This window comes from Schistocerca serialis, chromosome 6 (genome assembly GCF_023864345.2).
Source record: "Schistocerca serialis cubense isolate TAMUIC-IGC-003099 chromosome 6, iqSchSeri2.2, whole genome shotgun sequence".
Classification (NCBI taxonomy): Eukaryota; Metazoa; Arthropoda; class Insecta; order Orthoptera; family Acrididae; genus Schistocerca; species Schistocerca serialis.
Genome location: NC_064643.1, coordinates 552,575,053 through 552,601,224, shown reverse-complemented (window position 1 = coordinate 552,601,224; position 26,172 = coordinate 552,575,053). Strand labels below are relative to the sequence as shown.

The following is a 26,172-nucleotide window of genomic DNA, read 5'->3' as shown; positions in this document are numbered from 1 at the left end:
TTTCTTTCCATGCACACGACAAAGCATAATTAACACTTTGTTCTGAAGAAGGTATATAATTCAATGTCAAGAATGCTGGAACTCAGTTCTCATGACAGCACTCTACCAGATGCAAAATCTCAGAAAAACAATGTGGAAATTGCTACATGTTAAGTCAGGTCATACTGATAACGGTTCAACACTGTGTTCACTTCAGCAGGAAACACAACATTATGTACATTCTTCCTATCAAATGCCCTACTATTTCTTCAGAATATGACGTGCAATCACATGTGTAGATAATTTTCTATATAAGCCCTAAAGTAATCACAGTAGATTTATTTCCCCACACTAACATATCCTTCAACACACGAAATAGCACCATATGAGCTAATTTTTTCTCTCAACATGACTTGGCATAGGCCATCACTCTACCCAGAACAACACAGAACCAGCGTGCTTTCCTTCCCCACTGGTATAAGAATAGTGCGACGGACATATCCCTGTCGTATTTTGCTGTCTTTTACCTAATCTGATTGCACACCATCCCACCCTTCTATAAAGCAGTGTAGATTCTCTGCCTGTCAACAGTGGACCCTATCTCGAATCACAGTATCACGACATTAGAGAGAGAGCTGCATATATGTGAAATTACATCCTACTGATCATACTGCCCCAAACAGATGAAAGAAGAACTTTTTCAAATTTGCAAGTCACTTTATGACACTGCAAATATACTGGACAGCAAAGAACACACTAAAAAAAATTGTCACCCACGAAAAGAGGATACAGCAGATTCTTTCACTAACAGAAGACATAAGTATAGTGGCACATGCAGTGTAAATATGCCTAGAATTTAAAAAGAAAACAGCAAACGGTAAGTGAAATATATTAAAAAATTGAGCATAAAATTTATGACAAATTTGGGTTTAGGTAATAAATGGCGACTGGGTACTAGAGCTAAATGGGAATACATATTTGGTATTTATTTATTTTATACCAAAGAATATTATCAAAACAAAGACATCCAAAGTGAAGTAAATGGGTACTACCACCTACTGTACTAGATTTTCAAATGATATTGCTGTAGTGGCCGATACTGAAATAACATTGTTTATTTACACAGTATCAATTAAAAAAAAAGAAAAACAAATGCTGCACACACAAGAGGAAGAATTGTAGCAGCAAACCATATTTTTTTTACAGGAAGAACACATGTACTGGTAAACAAGTCACTTAATATGAAAATAAAAAAATATTTTACTACAGATTTCATCCGAGGAACATTATATTTGCAGATTGTGGCAGCTGGATGCTGTTGACAACTGACAAGAAGTTCTTTGGAGTGGTGGCAGTATCGCTGTAGAGAAGACTAACAAAGAAAAGCTAAACAAATAAAATATCCAATGAAGAAATTTTTAAACTGACAGAGGAAGGAGAAGACTCATGACTAGTACACAGAAGTGGACAACAAATCATCTTGGCTATTACCAAAACCTAATTACATCTACAGTAAAGGTTAAGGTACACACTGCAAATGTTTAAAGGTAACATTTTGAGTAAAATGAGAATAGTAGCGGCAGATCATAACACCTAACAAAGTAGCAAATTTGGAAATTACAAAAAGCCAAAATCATCAGGAAATGATGAGAAGATGATGGTGTTGAAGTCTATTTTCCCAAGCTCTTTCAGAAGAGACATTGCAGTTACTCTGTCTACAATGTAGTAATGTCACAAGATGCACAGATAGTGCAAATCTGTCCACTTATAAAGTACAATTTGAACACAACATCATTATTATTACACTGCACTATTTGGTGAGAATTCTTCAATATGTCATAATTTCACAATTGTTACTCTTCTTTTCTCAGAGGCAGTGGAAGCCAGCATTGCCCGTCAATACAGGAATGGAAACTTACAGTCTTATGAAATCAATAAAAAAACAGAACATCTGTTCACCTTCATTTCCCTCTAAAAATAAATATTTATGGCCTTGGTCTTTTGCAAGCTATTCACAAGGAAACCCTACCTCCTCACTCCCCACCACCAACAACAACCAAAAAAATTAGACAATAACATAAGGTACAAGTCATTTCTTTTCTCACAATACTGGAAATAACAACAATATTAGGAAAAGGAAAAACTGCTACTTACTGTAAAGATGACACATTGAGTTGCAGTCAGGCACAACAAAAAAGACTGTTACACGTTATAGCTTTTGGCCAAAGCCTTCTTCAGCGAAGAAAACACACACAAATTTTCACACAAGCAAGCACACCTCACACACATATGGCCACGGCCACTGGCAACTTAGATTGGAATGTGATTGTCACGTGAACAGCAATCTGTAATGAGATGGAGAGCAATGGGTCATGGAAGGGGGGATAACAGGGTATGGATGGGGGGAGAGAAAAGTGTTTCCTAGCAGGGAGTTCAGGGACTAGAGATTACCAGGGCTTAGACAGTGATTATAGAGCAGAATCTGGGAGGAAATGGTAGTGGTAAATGAAGCATGTGGTTACATGTGTACTTTTAATGTTACATTACGGGGTCAATCAGTTAAGTGAGTGTGTGGTTTGCCAAGTTGATCTGTTCATTTATGAGTTGTTTCTTTTCTGTTATGGTTTTTCGGATGAGGCAATTTTCTTGTAAGGTGAAGGGTGTTTTTTGTTGTTGTTTATCCTTATGATTTCCATGTCTATGTCTCTGGTTGTAATTTCATTCTGGTGTTGGTGTAAGTGCTCTGCAAAAGGTGAGTGATTTGTCCTATACGTCCATGCTCTTACATGTTCTTTGTACCTGGTGTCAAATGTCCTCCTGGTTTTACCTATGTGTCTTCCATAACATGTACAACATTTTAGTCGGTATATTCCTGATTTCTGATATAGATCAGTTTTCCCTATTGTTTTTGGGAAGTATTTCTGAATTGAATCGCTGGTCCGGTGTGCTATTTTTATGCCTTATTTTTTGAAAATATTGGATATGCTGTATGTGTATTTGTAGTTGTATGTCACTGTGTACCATCTTTTACTTTCTGTTTCTTTCACATTTTGTGTTGTTTCTATTCTTGTATTTTGAGTAATTGTGTATGATTTTGTCCTTGTGTTGGTGACAGTTGGGTGTTTGTTCTTTTCTGTTTCTTTATTTTCTTGTTCAGCTTTGTTACTAAGTTCTCTTCATATCCATTGTTAGTGGTTATTTGTATTATAATATTCATTTCTTTTTTGTAATTGTCTGTATCTAATGGTACTGTGTTTAGTCTGTGGAGAAAGTACCTAAGTGATGCCTGCTTTTGAGAATTGGGGTGTTGTGATGTCTCATATATAATTCTGTCGGTTGTTGTCGGTTTTTGGTATATGGCAAATGGATGTTGGTTGTTTTGAATCATTATGGTGATGTCCACAAAATTTAACTATCTATGTTGCTCTTTCTCTATTGTGAAATGTATCTTATCACGAACAGAATTTGTCTGTGTAACTGGTCAATTTTATTGTTTGGTTCATCTATCAGGCATAACATGTCCTCCATATATCTAATCCAGTATAGGATGTTGCACCTATTTGACACTATTTTGTTAAATATAATCTGTTCCACATGGTTCATAAATGTTTGTTATGGTTCCAGACACTGGAGAGCCCATTGATAATACTTCACTTTGTAAATATAATTCATTACTGAACTGAAAATAATTCTGTTCTGTTATTAGCTCTAGAAGCCTGACTGTTTCTTTGGTGTATTCATGTGGAAGTGTACTGTGTATCTTAAGATTTTGTTCTATAATGTTTATTGTTTCAGTTATTGGTATATTGGAATACATATTCTCTACATAAAATGGCAGGAGGGTGGTTGTGCCTGGAACTTGTATGTCTTTTATGTACTGAATCAATTGTGTGGTGTTTCTTATAGTCCTGTCTTCTTGTAATTTTTAGTTTCCTGATAAGATTTTCAACATGTATCTTGCAAGTGGGTAAGTGGGAGCATTTCTATAATTCACAATAGTTGTGACGGGGAGATCTTTCTTGTGTAGCTTTGGTTCGCATCGGAGGGCAGGTACACTGGGATTTGTTTGTATCAGTTTTCCTTTTTCATTCTTTTCTATTGTATGTTCAATGTCTTTCAGAGTGTTTCTCAGCTTCATTTGGTATCTGTTGGATCTGATTTTATATTTATTTTTTGTGATGAACTCTTGTGTCTCACTGATGTATTGCTCTTTATCCATGAGAAGCACTGTGTTTCCTTTATCTGCCTTTGTGATGATGGTGTTGTGTTCCTGTAGTTTCTTCCTAAGTTTTGTCAGTGTTGTAGAATCTGTATTGTTTCGGTTTCCTCTGTTTTCTTTCATCTGTGTTATTATGTTTTTGATTTCATTACTGACTAGCTCTCTCGTCAGACCAACATTTATCTCACTTTTTTAGTTTCTGTTTTCCTACTTAAGAATGCTTTCTGATTCCACTATGGGGTTTTTGTATGTATTTATCATCTATGTGTGTGCTGACTTTGTGTTTCAGACCTTTTTCGAGTAGTTTTATTTCTTCTGTATACGAAATAGTATCAGTGAGGTTGACCAGTCTTGGATAGAAGTGATGTTTTCCTTAGACTGGGTGTAATTTGTGGCTGTGTTGGGTGTTTGATTAGCTTTTAAATTTGCAACCTTTCTTTTGTGAGGTTTTTTTTTCATTTTTTCTATCACTGCATATGTATGATTTTCAACCTTGCTAACAAATGGGAGAAGACAGAGGTATTATTCAGAACACTCTTAATCTTAAGATGTGCTTTATATAGTTCCCAATTTAGGGTTTGCTTTTTGGCGTAAAGATACTTGATTTCCTTGTTTAGCCAAATTTTTTGAGCAATTTGTTTAGTTTTATGTGCTCTGGGAGAACTGTTTTTAACCTGTACAATAATATTTTTAGGTATAATATTATTTGATCTCCAAGTATTATTAAACTTTATGTGTTGGATAGTTTAACAATACTTGTAAACTTCATGTGGAGGCCACTTGGAAATGCCTGACGAGGTGTCCATAATACATTTGTTTGGGTGGCCATCTTCTGCAGCAGCTGTTAACATATGTTACTATAGGTTATGCATCTTGAGCTTACTGCAATCTAATTATTAAAAAAAATTAAACAGCACCACTCCTCTCAGTCTCTACCTACATACAAGACAATTTCACTATCTCTCTCTCTCTCTCTCTCTCTCTCTGTCTACACACACACACACACACACACACACACACACACACACACACACACACACACACACAAATCGTTTCATAGGTTGGCAACACTCACAACACGTACAAAAACAAACAAATAGGCGTAAACACTGTGGCAGTGTATAATGAAAAACAGTTAAGAAAGTCAATTGTAAATAATGCAGCGCAGAAACTGCGAAGTGCAGATATGAAATGAAGCCTGTCGACACCAACTACTGCTAGCAAGGAAGGAAGGAGTAAGTAGCTTGCTTATCAACTTTGTAAAGGAAACACTTTTTTTAACCTAAAACAATCAGAAAATGTGTAAATATATGTAGCCAATTTACAGAATAACCACGGAAGATGCTTTGTAAATAAAGCGAAATGCATCTGGTGTAATTCTTCTTAATGCGATTGCCGTCAGCCCAAGACTGATAACCTATAGAAACACATGCACATAATGTTTGCTCCACAACGATTTATGAAGTCTGTATTTATCATAACAGTTCAGTATCAAAATAATCAAATGCACAATGAAAAATTAACAGAACTGACACTTCCATTACAATCCTATGACAAAAAGTTAATTCAGTGTCAAAATTACCTGCAGACTTGGCTCCTTACTAAATTCATGACTTTTTGCATCAGAAAAGTCATAATCTGGATAAAATGCTGCATTCAAGGTTGCTATTAGATAAAATAAAGTTTTTCTGCTAATCGTGTCACACAATGGGCCATCTTCATCACCACTTATGCTGCGGCTGTCGACAACACAAAATAAATTTACAGGTATTTCAAAATGTGTCTTAATTCCAAAAATAATGCAATATTTTTCCAAACATTAAGCATTTATTTCTTAACACTTTCATTTTACCTCTCAGAAAAAATAATGCTTAGTCAGTAATTTTTTACAAACTGGTTTACTTTTCAGCAGCTAAAATAGACAAACACTAACTTACATCAACATCTTCCCATTACTTGCATTTTAGCTTTCTTTTAAAAATTATACTACAAGTTTCTTACCCACATTTGCCTCTGTACAACATAGAAATCAAGTTTTTACAACATTTGGTGTCACTATCTTGTGACCTTAAAAAACAGGGATATCACAAATAAAAAAAGGTAACGACAAGTGGCAAAAGCCTCCAGACAACTCTGATAACACCGACTGAGTGAGATGCAGTACTCACTGTACATACGTCGTACCAACACCAAAAACAATTTTTGTTAAGGAGGAGTCAACGGAAATATGGAACGGGGATTAATCCCAATCACTACTTTTGTAGGTTTAAGAAGCAACAAATAGCGACTACCAAACTCCAACCCATACTGTATGAACTGCAGCGATCGTTTTGTGTCACAAATCGCAGAGAATTTAAATTGCAGGAAATGCAGACAGAATGCAAACACAATCTGTCACGAGTAAACTAAGACCGTGTTTTTAATCTTGTACAATTGCTCTGAAGCCAATGACTGCAACAAGAAAAGTGCAAAATCACTTGGATTGCTTCATACACTTTTATTGGACTATGTAACAGTAGAGAAAAGTTTCAAGTGGCGAGTCCTGGAACACATGACATTCACCCAGTTGCTTGTTTACCTAGTCGACACCCGGTGAGTATTATTTACCTGTGTGTGGTGCTGTGAGTAAAATTCAGTAGAAGTAATGTGATGGTCCAACCTGTATCCCCTGATTTGAACTGTTGACTGTTCAGTTCAGTTGACAAAAAGGTACAAATATGTGGCTGTGAAAATTCTTCAGACAACCGCATGCTTACCACATTGAGGCAGTTGTTTGAGATTGGCCTATATTGTATCACCATGAAAATACTCCTGTCCAAAGTTCCATCTGGTATGCTATGAAATATTTACAGGAGGAACTATCAAATGTGCAAATAACTTACAGGATTGCCGCTGGCTGTCAAGGGCATTACCTGGCTGCATGAACATTACATTAGTAGAACTACACTATTAGCTGCAAACCAACTCAATCTCTTGAACAATAATTCATCATGCTTCTCGAAAAATAAAATAAAGTCTTCCTTCAAGTGTGTCAAATATAGCAATGAAGGTCAAATACCATACTATTAATAGTATACATTATTAGTTACATAACTGTTTTCTTTGGAATCCTAGCCATATAATATGCTTTGAATGGAAAATAGTATCCAAAATGAAAGCACAGTCAAACACTGACAGAAAATTTTATACTTACCACATGGCAGCAAAGATGAATAAAAGGTGATAGAGATATCACCTTGTGGAGTTACATATGTCTTCCTCTGACTAAAGAGAGGAAGGATTCAGAGGAAGTCCAAGAAAAAAAAAATTATTTGACAAAGTGGAAGAAAAGATATTAAACATTTAATGATATACTGGATATATTTCATCATCAAATTACTAATATTTCTCTCACACTTAAAGGAAATATTACAAAAGAATAACTTACAGACAACTGATAATTACGACATACTGCTAAAACACACAGAGTCTATTGTGTAATGGATATACAGTAGGTGAAGCAAGAAGTATATACTATTTTAGTACCACTCATAAACAAAGCAGAAATCTCAAGTGCCATTTATACAACAGAAAATAATGACAAAATGAAGACACAGTTTTATTTAAGCCTAAAAATTTGTCTATTGCTCATAGTCGACTTTTCAAAAATGAAAATAACCTATATGCTGTTACTGAATACATTTGTACAACAACACTGTAAGACAATTTCTGCTATGTTTAATTCTTTAACATATCAAGATACCTTGTAGCAGACTACAGTATTAAAATCACAGCTTTAAAATGTAAAATGGATCACATTAACTTTAGTGTTTCTCATAAGACAATGGTCTCTGGAAAGTGTTCATTCAACCAATAAAGATAATTTTACAAACTTAATGATCCAAATAGTGTTACATATAACTGTTACTGATATAAAAAAAAATTATCACACCATAAAGTAACTGTTTATACATCAAGGGGATTTTCTAAATCTGAATAATAATCCTCTGTCACAGAAATGTCCAAAACATTATAACCATCTACTGAAAGGTATCTTGTTTAACTTCTGGCTTATAAAGCACTGTAGATTATGGCACAAAATCGACAAATTATTGGTACAAGGATTGAGGTATATACCATCAGATGTCTGTGGAATTTGGTAAGGATGTGAGCGAGCAATAAGCAACCTGCAACAAATTCTTTGTTCCTTCTCCAACACAGTAAGCTGCCAGTAGTTGCACCACCTGTTTTACTTTACATATCTCCTTTTTAGGGTGCAGCATGACAATCAAACACCCTGCCATACACTAGCAGTTTTACCATAATTTATCCAGTTGCCATAGATACTACTGATAATATATAAACATCCAACAAGATTCACTATTTGCATTTTACCTGTTCCTCATCACAAAGACAACCATAATTTGTGATTTGTAACTGATGTTTAAATCACTATACAGGGTGTTACAAAAAGGTAGGGCCAAACTTTCAGGCAACATTCCTCACACACAAAGAAAGAAAATATGATGTTATGTGAACATGTGTCCAGAAACGCTTACTTTCCATGTTAGAGCTCATTTTATTACTTCTCTTCAAATCACATTAATCATGGAATGGAAACACACAGCAACAGAACGTACCAGCATGACTTCAAATACTTTGTTACAGGAAATGTTCAAAATGTCCTCCGTTTGCGAGGATATATGCATCCACCCTCCGTCGCATGGAATCCCTGAGGCGCTGATGCAGCCTTGGAGAATGACGTATTGTACCACAGCCGTCCACAATACGAGCACGAAGAGTCTCTACATTTGGTACCGGGACTGTGTAGACAAGAGCTTTCAAATGCCCCCATAAATGAAGGTCAAGAGGGTTGAGGTCAGGAGAGCATGGGGACCAAGGAATTGGTCCGCCTCTACCAGTCAATCGGTCACCGAATCTGTTGTTGAGAAGCGTATGAACACTTTGAATGAAATGTGCAGAAGCTCCATCGTGCATGAACAACATGTAGTGTTGTACTTGTAAAGGCACACGTTCTAGCAGCACAGGTAGAGTATCCCGTATGAAATCATGATAACATGCTCCATTGAGCGTAGGTGGAAGAACATGGGGCCCAATCAAGACATCACCAACAATGCCTGCCCAAACGTTCACAGAAAATCTGTGTTGATGACGTGATTGCACAATTGCGTATGGATTCTCGTCAGCCCATACATGTTGATTGTGAAAATTTACAATTTGATCACGTTGGAATGAAGCCTCATCTGTAAAGAGAACATTTGCATTGAAATGAGGATTGACACATTGTTGGATGAACCATTCGCAGTGTACCCGTGGAGGCCGATCAGCTGCTGATAGTGCCTGCACTCGCTGTACAGGGTACGGAAACAACGGTTTCTCCCGTAGCACTCTCCATACAGTGACATGGTCAACGTTACCTTGTACAGCAGAAACTTCTCTGACGCTGACATTAGGGTTATCGTCAACTGCACGAAGAATTGCCTCTTCCATTGCAGGTGTCATCATCGTTCTAGGTCTTCCCCAGTCGCGAGTCATAGGCTGGAATGTTCCGTGCTCCCTAAGACCCCGATCAATTGCTTCGAACGTCTTCCTGTCGGGACATCTTCGTTCTGGAAATCTGTCTCGATACAAACGTACCGCGCCACGGCTATTGCCCCGTGCTAATCCATACATCAAATGGGCATCTGCCAACTCCGCAATTGTGAACATTGCACTGACTGCAAAACCACGTTTGTGATGAACACTAACCTGTTGATGCTACGTACTGATGTGCTTGATGCTAGTACTGTAGAGTAACGAGTCACATGCCAACACAAGCACCAAAGTCAACATTACCTTCCTTCAATTGGGCCAACTGGCGGTGAATCGAGGAAGTACAGTACATACTGACGAAACTAAAATGAGCTCTAACATAGAAATTAAGCATTTCCGGACACATGTCCACATAACATCTTTTCTTTATTTGTGTGTGAGGAATATTTCCTGAAAGTTTGGCCGTACCTTTTTGTAACACCCTGTATATCCCCATTAAGTGGGCACTAAATTGACTAATGAATTCATGCCGCATGGCTCAGTGGTAGTGATACACAATGAAGTAGCTTGCCAAAAGCAATGGAAACTTTACACATAAATGAAAGAAAGAAGGAATATTACAGTCTAATACCATGTCAATAGCAATGTCCGAGGGTAGGACTTTCCAAGTGGCTCCACAAGTACAATACACATGCAATAAATTTGTCAATAAGGTCATTTGGGACAGAGCTCAAGCTTTGGTTGCAAAAGATTGATCAAAGGAATGACACCAAAATTTGACTCCGGTGGTTGAGGAATACTGTAAACCCCAATATGGGTTACCGGAACTGGTGTCCTCTCATAGACATAGCTAAGCCATATGTCTTACCACTGTGCTATGTTGCTAGTTCCGCATAAGTATCTGTACCTGGGAGGCACAGCCAGAATCATACAATGCCCTTGCTGGACAGTTATATGGACCGACTAAAAGGAGAGAGTGCGCAACTGTGCTTTACTTGGTGGACTTTCCATTGTTGGGTTTTGTCAAATTGGCCACGTGCCTCATCACCACTGTCTGCAATATTTATCTTATCACTAAAGATGGGTTTATTCACGGTTTGCCACATGTTGATATATGAGTTCAAATTAATTAAGTGAACAGCATACAAAAGGAGTACAAATCCTTCCACTTGTTACATGTCTTACATATGGCACCATGGCACCACATGATCTTACAAACTACTTTTGACGGACATATTCACAATGTTCTCACTGTTCAATGTATAACTTTAGGACTAAAGACTTTATTTTTTAAGCAAAAAAACAGAGTTCATATACATAAAGACAATGAATATGAGACACTGGATGAATTCTTGGCATAAAGTTTACAGACCAGCTTTAACTGGAGGTCACTGTTCTTTAATATAAAGGGTGTCCTAGGAGGAATGGCCAATATTCAGGGATATGACAGGAACACTCATAAAAACTGCATATGGGCATATGCTCTATTCCGAATGATTTCTGAGCTGCAGCACATTTAATGTACGTTTGTTTTTGGGCTAGTTGCACACACATCTTACACACCCAACCTCTTTGACATTTTATGCTAGCCCAACCTATCTTGTTGCTTTAAATGTTTTTGCTTGAGCTATCTTTCTGCCATAAAACGAGCTGGTTGAACACACAGTTGACCATTGTGTGTTGCGAGTGAAGAAATAAAGCAACTGATGGTGTATCAGAGACAAGTATTGGGTAGCTGTGTTTATAAATACAATGACTAAAATGTCACACATCTGCACTAATGAAGAATATGCAGGTGTGGTGTATGTTTAAGGCTTCTACAGTGGTAGTGCACCTGCTGCTGCTGACAGTGAGATATTCAAACATTTATTCTGAACCGTACAACAATGATTGGGGATGAATGTGTTAAAAATATGTTTTTTTTTTCCAATTGATACTTTGTAAAACACATATTGTAAAGTTTACAACTGTTGTACATGTGTACATTTGTAAACCTGGCAATTTACTGAATAACTGAGAATACAAATAACAACATATGTTACGGAGTGTTCTATCTTGGAAACCTTTCGGAATAGGTCATATGTGCATATGAAGTTTTATGCTTCAAATGATCGTTCCTGTCATATCCCTGAATATTGATCTTTCCTCTTGGAATGCCTTGTACAGTACTGAAGAATCGCAATAGATCAATTGCCAAGAGATTACAATGCTGACATGGTGCATAACAGCTTCTTTGGGTCATCTTGTTCAGTGTGGCAAAACATTGAACCCTCTCATAATGAGAAATAGCATCGAGTGTGTGCTGTGCGTCAGCCCTGTTGAGGTGTATCATCAACTCCGGACCTTTGCCTTTCGCGGGCAAGTGCTCTAGTAGGCAAAGGTCCCGAGTTCGAGTCTCGGTCCGGCAGTTTTAATCTGCCAGGAAGTTTCATATCAGCGCACACACTGCTGCAGAGTGAAAATCTCATTCTGAACACAGGATTAGTTATTACAACACTGCCCCATGTGGCAAGGGTGCCAGCAACTGCCTGCCAACTCACCTGTGAGCAGGATCAGGCAGTTAAGAGTTCATGGTAAGACAGCCCTACTGCATGTGTACTGTGCATGCGGAGCCACTTGGGCACCCCTGACCACAGGCATTTGGCCAGAGCAGTATGGCCACATACGCTACTGCCCACAGGCACCCAGCTGAGGCAGCCTCTTGAGCTAGAACAGTATGGGGGTAGGACAACTCCACATGGTACACAGCCTTCTCAGCTATCACCACATATTAGATTGAATGTAGTCTTCATTGTTAACAAAATTACTCATCACACAGTTAAGAGAGTAAATATTTTTCTCATTTTATGTTAATAACAAGTGACCTTATGGAAAAGACAGAATCTTCTAAGAAAAGAACATACATACCACCATAACTACAATATCACTGTATCAAACAGAAAAGTCCCTTGAGAAAACCATAAAATTATGATACAAAATTGGTGCCCGTGCTTATCTTTAGAGATATGTCAGTACCGCCAAGAGACACAGAGTACCTACTTTTATATATGTGTGTCTATCAACAGTACTGACATTTCTTCTTAAGGTAGGTACTGGTCAGAAACTCAGTCTCATGATTTTACAGTTAACTCTATAATATTTCTCCACAAAATACGTACCAGTGTATAGTATGTATCTGAATTTGTATGTGTTTGGTACATTTCAAAATTTTAAAGACCATAAACTAGTTCCCTTCTCAATAGCATTAGACTATCTTCAGTACAAAGGTTATGGGCTCTTGGATCATCAAGAGTGGAAAGCTGTACAGAAATTACATTAAAAAAAAGAAAAGAAAAGAAAAAAAATCTTTGTTAAATGATTCAAATGTTTTCAGTACTTCACGAGGAGCCGAGGGGGGAAAAATGTTGGACCCAGGCCTCAAAAATGTATTTGTGACAAAAAATAATTCTTCTTTGTTCTCGCGACAAATACTATACACACTCACAATGAGTACCAGCTGTCCGAGAAAGTTAGGATATTGCAAAAATTCAATGCAGTTTCACAGAGAAAAAAATTGTAAAAACATACTGTAAAACTGAAGAGAGATGTATACAGAAATTATCTCAGATGGTTAGTGTCTTCTGTTCAATCACACAACACCAAGTTCAAGAAACACCCTGTAACATTACAGAGAAAGTTGTGCTTCTGGACCAAAATTTATTACTTTTTCTTTGGCACTGGGTACATCCTGAATTATTATTGGACTTAGTAATAAAAGACACTACAATAAGGGCTCTCTCTCTCTCTCTCTCTCTCTCTCTCTATCTCTCTCTCTCTCTCTCTCTAGCTACTGTACATCTGATATTCACTTCTGGGACTTACAGGAAGTAGAGAACCTGTCTTTACTTCCCTGTTATGTTGATTTGGATCAGTCTAATTCATTCCCATTTTTCTCTCAACTGAAACTTCGTTGACTTAACAAGTTTGCACCCATGATTGTGTCTGGACTCTTTTACATACATACACAACTTTTTCATCAGTAAGATGTAAATACTTCCAGAGAAAGGCATCATTCAATTCAAACCTGCATCAGACATTAGGTCCATCATGTTTCTACAAATAGCTTCCTTGCACTGGCACTGGCAATAAAGTCAGTTTACACAACACCAGAAGACATAAATGAGATCTCTCACATTACTAAGCAACTGTAAGTCATGACAGATTAGTGCTAGATTCTCTTTCGACCTAGAACGGAGTAGTTACACTGTGATAAGTTTCATCACTTGAGGTCTTAAACAAAGAAAATGAGACTGATGCTGCAAAAATGAGTATTTAGTAAGTATTTTCAATTAGCAATAGTGTCTTGCAAGTAGGACTCATTGGAGCCAACATGCACCTGCATCCATTTCTTACACTGCTCAAAATATTCCAACAAGTTATGATTTCATTGTCTTTCTAGATGGTTTTAGCTAATATTAAACTCTTGAGTTTCCAGCTGAGTTAGTTGGTTGAAATGATGCAACATTTCAACAAGTATCGATCTCATTATTTTCTAGTGAAGGTGATGAAAGTGACATCTACTGAAATGTCCCACCATTTCAATGATGCCAGTCAGCTGGAAACCCAAGAGCTTTACACTATTTCTACATGTTGTTTCTAAAGAGACTTGCAGGAGCTTTGAAGACTCTACATTTTCCAATGTGCAAGTTCACATGTGCAGTAAACTTCTTGTCTACTGCCACTGAGTTGGCCAGTCAAATTAAATCTATAGCTAAGTAAGAATAAAGTGCAAGGTCAAAAGAACAGTAGAAAAATAATTAAGTGTAGCTCAGTGGAAGAGTTCAAGTCTATACAGTGGCAACTTGCATGTAAGTGAAGGCTAGAATAAAGGCAGATTGAAAACTTCCATGATCCGACTGAGATTAGATACCACAACCCCTCGGTTTCCAGGCACATGCTTCACTACTAACCACCATGCCTAACAATTGCACACTAACAAGGCACAAATAGCTGCTTTATAATGTGACTGACATTGTATTCTCTGGAAACAAAACAAATTTGTCACAAAATGTATTAATGAGCCGCTACTATGTACAGTGGTCTGTCACATCAGACTAATTAACAACCAGTTGTTGGAATCACCTATACCTTTCTTCCCCTCCCTTTCACATAGCCACCTACCCTCGTTTTGCAGCAGCTCTTGGATCCTGCTGTAGCAAGAGTGTGAGAGAGATCACACAAGCAGATTGGCAAACAGGATTATTGCATGTGAAAATTGCAATTTTGTGAAGGATTCATACTAAAATATTATATTTATGCTGTATCAAGATTATAGTGATACCAGTAACAATTATATTTAAGTGAAAGTCAGTCTACTCCACACACAAAATGGAAGTGATCACTGGTGCAGTACAGGTCACTACACACTGCGGCACTGGATTAAAAATGTGTTGAATGTGTTTGTGCAGTACTGCATGTTTTGACAAAAATCCACAGTTTGGTATGCAGTGGCAGAGAACATATGGGAAGGAAGGATGAAACAGTTATAAATACAGCACAGATCACAAATGTGCTATCACAATATGTGCCTACAATTAAGGAAGCCATGAAGACAGCAAACAGTTGTATTGTAATTCAAAATTTATTCTACACGACACTTAGTGTATCACCTATCAGTGTAGTCAATGTTTAGGCTATTATCATCTAAAAACAATCTGTTGCCACTGTCTTGTTTTCACATGTCCATTATATTCCAACGTACTCAAATTTAGCATCACTGACGAGGATGAAGTCCCCAAAGGCTGTGCTGACTGGTGGCAAGAATGATGGCATGAGATGCCAATGACTATCTTTGACAAGCTTGGCAAATGCGAGAGTCTATTTTCTCAACAACTAAATCAGAAGGTAACACTGTTTGTTGTCATTCTTAGGGACAGGAGAGCACAACAGTATGATCATTAGTGTCTCTAGTGTGTCAGTTTCATAGTGTGTCAGTTTCATTAGTGTCATCATTATCAATTAAAATTCAAAACTGGAATTCTTTGGTGGAAATGCTAAAAACAGGGGGACATGCACAAAAAAGGTGTAAAATTCCCAAGAGCTTTGAAATTGGTGAACAACTGGTTTGTGAAAGATGTATAAAAGCTGGAAAGATAAACACAAATTTAATATGCATCTGACACAGCTTATCACCACCTAAAACAGAGGGTAAGCCCCACCAGACATTAAGATGCTTGGTGCACCCTACCGAAGTGTGGCATACCAAATGTCATATGCCACAAGCAAGAGACAGGTGTTTTGTCTCACCAAAAGAGGAAGTCATCCCTCAGAACAGCATTTTCCTGCATGGAGACATGTCAAAGAGCACTTCACTTGTTTCAGTCGTAGGAACTACAATATGGTCATACTGCTGGGTTGACTGATTACCTTATGTTACTGCTAAGTTCAGCCACTCATCTTCCCACCGAAAGAACATAGTGACAGGTGGATGAGGAACTGTCTTCATTTTCTTATAGTATAGTATCAAAATACTAGTGAATTAAGAATGTTAAGCTAGCACAGTGACTTCAGGCTGCCATTACTGCACTAAAAAATGTAGAAAATAATCTTTTTGTAGCCTCCTCCTCCTACTAATACTACTACTAAATAAAGATGACGACAACTACTTACCATGCATTACACACACACACACACACACACACACACACACACACACACACACACACACACACACAACTGTTCAAATGCATGCAGACTCGATGGCATTCCCCATACGGTGTTCCTTTGCCTGGCAATAGAGACAGGGAGATTAGGATAAGACTAAGAAGGAAGGAGGAATAGAGATCTATTGTCCGTCAGCCATGAGCTCATTAGAGATGAAGTTAAGCTTCGATTAGAAAAGGATGGTGAAGGAAACCAGGGCCATGCCCTCATCAAAGGAACTGTAACAGCATTTTCCTTAACCAATTTAGGAAAAAACCATTGAAAATCTAAATATGGGTGGTCAGACAAGGAACTGAACCACTTTCCTCCTGAATGCAAGTCCAGTGTGGGAACCACTGCGTTCCCTAAGCAATTGTGAGATTAGTGAAATGCTCTTCTCTGTTGCTTCTTAAACTTCAAATAGCTGTTATTCTCCAAAATTTTCCTCTCTCCATTGCAAGACAGATGGATCTCAGGTGTCAAAAGCTGACAAGTTTTTTTTGGCTATTCTTTTCTTTATGGAGATCTTATTACACATGCTTACAATTAATGTTTGAACTAATACACCAATTGTGATACAGTCACAGGTCTTGTCACTATAATCTTTTGTGTGTATTTTATAGTCTCCTATCAACATACCAACGCTTTCGTTTGGTAAATAAAAGCATCTTTATTTTTAGATATAATCTTTAATTAAAATACACAAATATGCCGTATTTTAATCTTTTCTACAAATAGACATTTATCTCAAAGCGACACAAATACAATGCATCCATGCTTTTGGGTTTAAAATGAAACCTATGCTATTGGGGAGAACAGATTTATCATACTCACAGGTTTCTCCAGTCTTACTTCACGGAGAGATATTTGCATAGCACGGTCTGTTGTGCATACTACAACACACTATTAATTATGAATACTGTCACAGAAGAATCTGAGTAGCGCAGTAGCTGTAGTGTAGTGGATATGATAATAGATTGTTGCATGGAGGATCGTGAGTTCAAGACCCACCTGAACTGAATAATTTTAATTTCTATATTTGGTTCAAGTACATTCTAGAAATATCCACAAATGGGAAGAAGCATTGTACTGGAATGTTCTGAAGCTGTAGATATGCCGTACGTGTTCTGGCCAGGGCATTTCGCTCCGCGCTCTTGTATGTGCAAGTGCCGAATAAACCTTCGTTAAGTGAAGTTAGTGTTCATCATTCATCTAATTACACCTTCCTCTCTGTGACATTATTCTGGTGGAGGCGCTGGGTATTGGAACTTCTGATACCGCACATTATGGACCACACAGTGGCTCCCATCAGGCCACGACAGGGCCGCCGTTTACGTGGCGAGAAACCCAAGTTCAAGCCATATTCAACAGATCGCAATCTATTGGAGACAGAAGAAGAAGAAGAAGGAAGAAGAAGAAGAAGAGAACGTCACGATGACAGCAACTGTGTGCCACCACATGAGACATCCTTCCGGGTTCTCTGGTAACGATGGCCAATATCCAAACAAGTGGCTGAAGGTATATGAGCGTATCGCCAAATTTAACAAATGGGATGACACCATGTGTTTGGTTAACGTATTTTTCTGCTCGGAGGGAACTGCCAAGTATTGGTATGAGAACGAGGAGAAGTTCACAAGCTGGAAAGTAGTCCAGGTGGAACTGCGCAAGTATTTTGGAAACACACAACAACAGAAGTGCAAGGCTGAAGATAAATTAAAGTGCAGGGCACAGCGTCCAGGAGAAACAACAGCATCTTACATTCAAGATGTCTTGGAGCTGTGTAAAATAGAGGATCCTCAAATGAAGGACGAAGATAAGGTTTCACATCTCATGAAGGGTGTTGCTGAGGACATGTATCAAGCCCTACTCCTGAAGGAGGTTTCGACAGCAGACGACTTCATAAAATGGTGCCAGTATATCAAGACAATGCATCAAAAGAGAACTACATGCAAGAAGTTTGAATGGCTTCCAAACATCGTATCGATGTATGTGATGGAGGAAGAAACTGATTTCACACATGTTCTTCTTCAGATAGTGAGAGAGGGAGTTCAGAAGGTACTTGGATCGCATGGCAAGCAAAAAACCGAGACGCTTCAAGAGGTCATAAGGGAGGAAGTGGAACAGACATTGAACCCAATCTCTCGCCCTTCATTTCCCTTTAAAACAGTGAAAAAGTCAAGACCCAGACAAAGTTACGTTCCTACAATGCTGCATGAGGAACCTGTTTGGACACCAAGGAAGACTGATGTCTGGAGGACCCAGGATAACCAACTGGTATGTTTCCACTGTGGACGACCAGGACATGTGGTGCGCTATTGTCGAGAAAGGCGGCGGGTATTTGATGACGCCCGCACCAGAAGACAGCAGACCAATGTTAGCCGGCGCCAACTCTGGGACAACAAAGATGAACAAGAAGATGTGGGTGCAGCACAACGTAGGTCACCATCGCTGCAAGCTAGTCGCTGGAGAGGACACTCCCCAACATGCAGGTCAAGGTCTCCATCGCCATTTAGAAGCTCCAGCCGATCACCTAGCCGCTGCAATCTGGAAAACTAAAGGGTGCGACCTTCCTTGGAAGTGAAGCCAATGAAGAGAAAAATCATCAGCCATCGATCACTACAAAAATGACGGAAACGACGTCGATATCCTCATGGATGTGGATGGCCGACTAGCCCAAGCTCTTGTGGGCTATGGAGCATCATATTCAGTCATTTCGGAGAAGTACTGACACTAGTTGCAGAAAACCGTATTCGTCGACAACACAACATCTCTGCTGAAGGTGGCTAATGGGAAATATGTAAAACCTACAGGAAGATGTGTCATTCGTGTGGGTATAAGTGGCCATACATAGCCCTTTGAATTCATCATCTTACAAGAGTGTAGTCATGACGTCATTCTCGGATGGGACTTTTTGAAAGCTTCTCAAGCAATTATAGATTGTGGTTGCTCGAAGATTATGCTAGATGAGATAAGATACTGTGGACAAGAAGATGCACATCCGAGTGCGTGGAGACTATGTGTGGTGCATGAAGTGATCATTCCTGCAGTCAGCACTAGAAAGGTAGCTGTCATGTGTCATGCCATGCATCAAACCAGAGATCTTGTAGTGGAATTTAAGAGAAGCATACCACTGAAGAATAACTTGGTCATCCCAGCCTCTGTTGTCTTGTTTAAGAACAGATTTGGTGGATTGTGGATAGTTAACTGTTGCCGAGAATCGCAGATCCTTCCAAGACGCATGTGCATAGCAAATGCTTAGCCATTAATTGTAGAACACCTGAGTGTCATAGAAACCTCCCATGCTGAGTCTGTGAGCGAAATTCGCGGTACCACTACGAAACAAGATCTTCTAGCTCGACTATCACCAGATCTCACTAAGGAACAACAGAAGAAGTTACTTGCCATTCTTCACGAGTTCTCTAAAATACTTCAACCCACAGGTGAAGAGCAAATTAGACACATCAACAGTAAAGCACCGAATTAGCACTGGAGACTATCAACCAATAAGCCAGAGAGCATAACGTCTGTCAGCAACAGAACATCGAATAATTCACGACGAGGCAGAGAAAATGACAAAGAATGGCATCATTCAGCCTTCACAGAGCCCATGGTCATCACCAGTGGTTCCTGTCAGGAAGAAGGATGGCAGCGGGTGCTTTAGTGTTGATTACACTGAGGCTTAATAAGATAACTAAAAAGGACATTAACCCTCTTCCACGAATTGACGATACACTAGATTATCTGAAGGGGGCTAAGTTTCTCTCAACTATGGACATGTACTCGGGATACTGGCAAATCGAAGTATATGAGGCTGATCATGAGAAAACTGCATTCATCACCCCTGAGAGCCCGTAAGAGTTTAAGGTAACGTCATTTGGTTTGTGTAATGCACCAGCAACTTCTGAACGAATGATGGATAATCTTCTACGGCACCTGAAGTGGACGATGTGTCTTTGTTATTTAGATGACATTATAGTGTTCTCAGAGACATTTGATGAACACAGAAAAAGAGGGAGGGGCATTCTTAAGTGTCTCCAACAAGCCAGACTGAAACTTAATCCAAGAAAGTGTCTCTTTGGGGCAAAAGAAATCAAAATACTTGGACACCTTGTGTCAAATGAAGGTGTGTGACCAGACCCAGAAAATGTGAGAGCTATAACAGAATTTCCTATTCCTAAAAGTATAAGAGATGTGAGAAACTTCCTCGGAGTGTGTTCTTATTACCGTCGTTTTATCAAAGACTTGTATCAAAGCCAGGCCACTCCAAGAGTTGTTAAAAGCCGATGCTAAATTTATCTGGGATGGTGCTCAACAAGATTCTTTTGATGTGCTACGAAAAACTCTGACGACTGACCTTGTACTTGGTCTGTATGATGAGAGAGCACCTACAGAACTACACACAGATGCCAGTGGGTATGGGATTGGTGCTGTTCTGGTGCAGATTTCAGATGGAAAAGAGAAGGTTATAGCCTATGCATCTAGGACACTTACTAAAGCCAAGAGAGAATACTCAACTACAGAAAGAGAATATCTTGCTGTGATCTGGGCCATGTGCAAATTTCGACAGTTGTTTGTTGTTGTGGTCTTCAGTCCTGAGACTGGTTTGATGCAGCTCTCCATGCTACTCTATCCTGTGCAAGCTTTTTCATCTCCCAGTACCTACTGCAACCTACATCCTTCTGCTTGGTGTATTCATCTCTTGGTCTCCCTCTACGATTTTTACCCTCCACGCTGCCCTCCAATACTAAATTGGTGATCCCTTGATGCCTCAGAACATGTCCTACCAACCGATCCCTTCTTCTGGTCAAGTTGTGCCACAAACTTCTCTTCTCCCCAATCCTATTCAATACTTCCTCATTAGTTATGTGATCTACCCATCTAATCTTCAGCATTCTTCTGTAGCACCACATTTCGAAAGCTTCTATTCTCTTCTTGTCCAAACTATTTATCGTCCATGTTTCACTTCCATACATGGCTACACTCCATACGAATACTTTCAGAAATGACTTCCTGACACTTAAATCAATACTGGATGTTAACAAATTTCTCTTCTTCAGAAACGCTTTCCTTGCCATTGCCAGCCTACATTTTATATCCTCTCTACTTCGACCATCATCAGTTATTTTGCTCCCCAAATAGCAAAACTCCTTTACTACTTTAAGTGCCTCATTTCCTAATCTAATTCCCTCAGCATCACCCGACTTAATTAGACTACATTCCATTATCCTTGTTTTGCTTTTGTTGATGTTCATCTTATATCCTCCTTTCAAGACACTGTCCATTCCGTTCAACTGCTCTTCCAAGTCCTTTGCTGTCTCTGACAGAATTACAATGTCATCGGCGAACCTCAAAGTTTTTATTTCTTCTCCATGGATTTTAATACCTACTCCGAATTTTTCTTTTGTTTCCTTTACTGCTTGCTCAATATACAGATTGAACAACATCGGGGAGAGGCTACAACCCTGTCTTACTCCCTTCCCAACCACTGCTTCCCTTTCATGTCCCTCGACTCTTTCGACAGTATCTCTATGGAAAACCATTCACAGTTGTTACAGACCATCATTCACTTTGTTGGTTGACAGCTCTTAAGGATCCAACAGGATGACTTGCCAGGTGGGCACTACGTCTTCAAGAGTATGACAGTACCATAGTGTACAATTGTGGGAGAAAACACCAAGATGCTGACTGTCTCTCAAGAAACCCTGTGCAAGACCATCAAGACTTTAATGAAGAGAGTGACTGGCCCGCAGCACTTCAGGATCTCTCTGCTGAGCAGAAGAAGGACGCTAAGATATCTCAAATATGTTTGTCTTAAATTGGTCAGAGGATGTGAAACGACAATTTAAGCTAGTTAATGGATTACTTTGCAAGAAAAACTTTGATCCGTTTGGAAAGAGATGGCTACCAGTGATTCCTAAACACATGCGCTTAACATGTTCTACAGAAATTCCATGACAAACCTAAGGCTGGACATTTAGCATTTATTAAGACATACGATAGGATCCGCAAGAGATTTTTCTGGCCAGGTTTATTTAGGAGTTTCCATCACTATGTGTCGCACTGTCGAGAGTGCCAGAGGAAAAAGGCAGTTCCTCAGAAACCACCTAGCCGACTCATACCAATTCCACCAGCCAAAACGCCTTTACAGAGTGTTGGGATTGATCTCCTCGGACGATTTCCATCTGCTAGTGGCAACAGATGGATTATTGTTTGCACTGATTATCTGATACACTATGCCATTACAAAAGCTGTGAAAACAGCCGAAGCATTCGAGGTAGCCAAATTCATTGTAGAAAACATTGAATTAAAACACCTTGCCCCAAGGTTTTTAATTACGGATCGAGGGACAGCTTTTCAATCGAATCTTGTGACAGAGATAAACCGTTGGTGCAACACTACTCATCACATGACGACTGCCTACCATCCACAAACTAACGGGCTCACTGAACGCCGTAATAGGACCTTGGCCGACATACTATCAATGTTCGTCAATGTTGAGCAGAGCAACTGGGATGAGGTGCTACCTTTTGTGACATGCCTACTACACCACCAAACAAGACAAGACACCACAGGATTCACACCATTTTAACTGGTGCATCGGTGTGAGGCGACGATGATGATGGACACTGTTTTTCCGTTACATCCTGATGACATGGACGACGACTACATCGGCCAGGTGTTAACCAGAGCTGAGCAAGCTCAGCAGTTAGCTCGACTCCCCATGCTGCAGGCTCAAGAAAATGATCGCCAAAGGTAAGACGCGAGCAACCGCCCTGTTGTCTACCAGCCCAGTGACCTGGATCTTCACTCCTGTTCGGAAGGTTGGTCTTTCTGAGAAGCTCCTCAGGCACTACTTTGGACCTTATAAGGTTGTAAGACCGTTTCCTGATGTTAATTATGAAGTTGAAGATTTCAATCTTATGAAGTTGAAGATTTCAATCTCGACTCAAAATGACAAAAGATCAGAAACATGGTCCTCGTCCTTCGAATGAAGCCCTATAAGGATCCTGCAACCCAGGGTAAATTGGAAGCTCCAGTGACAGGCAACAATCGGTAAGGTAACGAAGAACATAGTGGCAAGGGATGTTCTAACAAGATCACCCCCAGGGCGAACACCAAGCATCGGGAGTCGGAGTATGCAGGACCGATGATCGTTCCTGGACTAGGAAGACATAACACCAAGACGCTGTTCTCTTAAGGAGGGAACAATGTCGCAGAAGAAGCCGAGTAACGCAGTCGCTGTAGTGTAGTGATTATGATACTAGAATGTTGCATGTTGGGTCGTGAGTTCAAAACTCACCTGAACTGAAAAATTTTAATTTCTATATTCGGTTCAAGTACTTTCTAGAAGTATCCACAAATGGGAAAAAGCATTATACTGGAATGTTCTGTAGCTGAATATATACCGTACGTGTTCTGGCCGGAGGCAGTTCGCTCCGCGCGCTTGTATGTGCAAGTGCTGAATAAACCTTCATTAAGTGAAGTTAGTGTTCATCATTCATCTACTTACACCTTCCTCTATGTGACAATATATATTCAACTGTTTTTTAAACTTCTTTAAAACTGAATTGAAGTTGAAAACAATGATAAATTGTTATTGATGTCATAAAGCCAAAGAGAGAGAATCTACATCTGTTTCAAAAGGAATTTATAACTGAACTAACTGACGACTGCACAAATTGGAAGCATTCAAAATGCCATAACGGATAATGTGTCGCAAAAGATGTTTGTGCATTGAAACTCAATGAGGATGGTGGACTACACTTTGTCTGGCCCCTCACCGGAAGACCAATCTGGCATGGGTGACCCTACCAGGAGCTTATGCTCCCGCCAGCACAGCTCTTCGGATCACAGAGGCTCACAAACCTCCCCACCACGCTAAGGTGGTAGTCCAATGGGGAGGTAAAGAAGCCAAAATTTGGCATGAAAAATGGACAAGGCAATGTGATGCATTCTCAATTGCAAGAGGGATTCAGGGTTCCAAAAGACCCTATAAATGGATGAAAGCAGAAACAAAAGTGGGCATACAGAAAACACTTAAAATTGTTGTTAATTAACCAAATAACACTCATTCAAGATAACAAAGAAAAAGGCATAACTGCAACTGAAATGAGTACAAACGCACTTTTCTTAAAGAAATGGTGTCGTAATTAACTAGCAAAACTTTATAAGCTGTTGAGTAACTTGAGTATCATATAAAGTTTGACATAATTTTACCTCAAAATGATAGTAATTTTGTCATATAGCTTTGATACTGATTGCTACTATAATGCGAAACATACAGCAATCACTTAAAATATTAAGTAACGTACTGAATCAACAGAATTCCATGGCATATAAGTTTGTCTACCATAAATCAATGCTCAACAGAATGTATAGTACTTAACTTGCAAAAAATAAAATAATAGTAGTTATTTCTATATTAACCACTGACATAACAGATCTTAATTACTGTTTATTCTTGCAATGAAATCAACGTGAAGGATGAGCTCTGTTCTTATAATCAGTTCTTGAACCCTGGATTACTAAACCCTCATAAAATGTATGACAGCAGTTTGTACCAATCTGTGGTTCCTGCCAATCTGGTACTGTCAGTATAGGATGTACAACAGGACAATTTGTACTTCTTTGTATGTGATGTACCTTTGTAGAACTTATAATTATAATTAACTAGTGGATAAACTATAAAATATTACTCCTTTGAATAAAATATGGAGTAGTAAAATGTATGATGGTATAGTAGCAATGTTACATTTTCCCCCTTTAGTGTTAATCTTTTTCTCTATATTCATTCGTGACTATATTTTACGTTGACTGACAATGCTAAAAATTCTACCTCACTTCACCAGGATGTTGTAAAAAGTAGCAAAACTCAACTCAGGGGCTTGTTACCTACCTGTAGATACTCCTGCTCTATCAACTAGATACTCCTGCTCTACCAACCCAAAACATAAGCAATGACGAGGAAACAAAATTCAGTTTGAAGGTGGAATTTGAAGAAATATCAAAAAGTTGCTCATGTTATTCAGTGGTTAAGTACTGACTGAAGTTCTGTACTGAAAGGCTCTTTGATCCAATTATGCTGCACAACTTATTTCTGTACATACATCAGAATGTAACCACCGAGTTAATTTAAATAAACTACTTATCACTTTCTCGCTCAGCCCTCGCTAACATACAGAAAGGAACCAGTCTAACACACTGGCACACAGATTACATCATCGATTCTCAACACATAAACATGGTAGCAGTAACAAAAATGCTTCCTTCATTTGATGCAAAACGGAATCACAAATGTAGTTTAACTTTTATCTGTGGGAAAAATGAAACCCATGATGGCTTTCAGAGTCTACATAAAGTTTTGCACAACAGAGCTATTTTAGTACACTGGAAAGAACCTAGCCTTGCTATATTGTTGGTGTGCAGAAGTATACTTAATCCAAATACATCACTCGAAAAAAGAAAATACAATCTTTATGTGGTATATGAGAGGGAAAAACACTGTGAAACTTACAGATCGAAAAAATGTGCTCACCAGGACTGGAACCTTCTCTAACCCCATGGATGCAATACAGCACCATAACAGTCACAATTATAAGAATTCAGCATTCCTGTTAACACACTACACTATAATATGACAAACTCAAGAGGTGAGGATTGTCTTGGTGCAGTCATAGGGTGTTAAAAACTGACTCTACCAGTCAATCTAAGAGTGATCCAGGAGATTTCCCACATTCACTTTGTCATATATTGACTCAACA

General features: G+C 38.9%; 1 protein-coding gene across 1 annotated transcript in view; it reads right to left on the bottom strand.

Annotated features, from left to right (window-relative positions):
• Positions 1 to 26,172, bottom strand: part of LOC126483708 (repressor of RNA polymerase III transcription MAF1 homolog) — a 78,774-nt gene that overhangs the window by 42,030 nt on the left and 10,572 nt on the right. Inside the window, exon 3 of the mRNA XM_050106801.1 lies at positions 5,781 to 5,937. Coding sequence (XP_049962758.1) covers positions 5,781 to 5,937 — 157 coding nt within the window. The remainder of the gene's footprint in view (positions 1 to 5,780; positions 5,938 to 26,172) is intronic.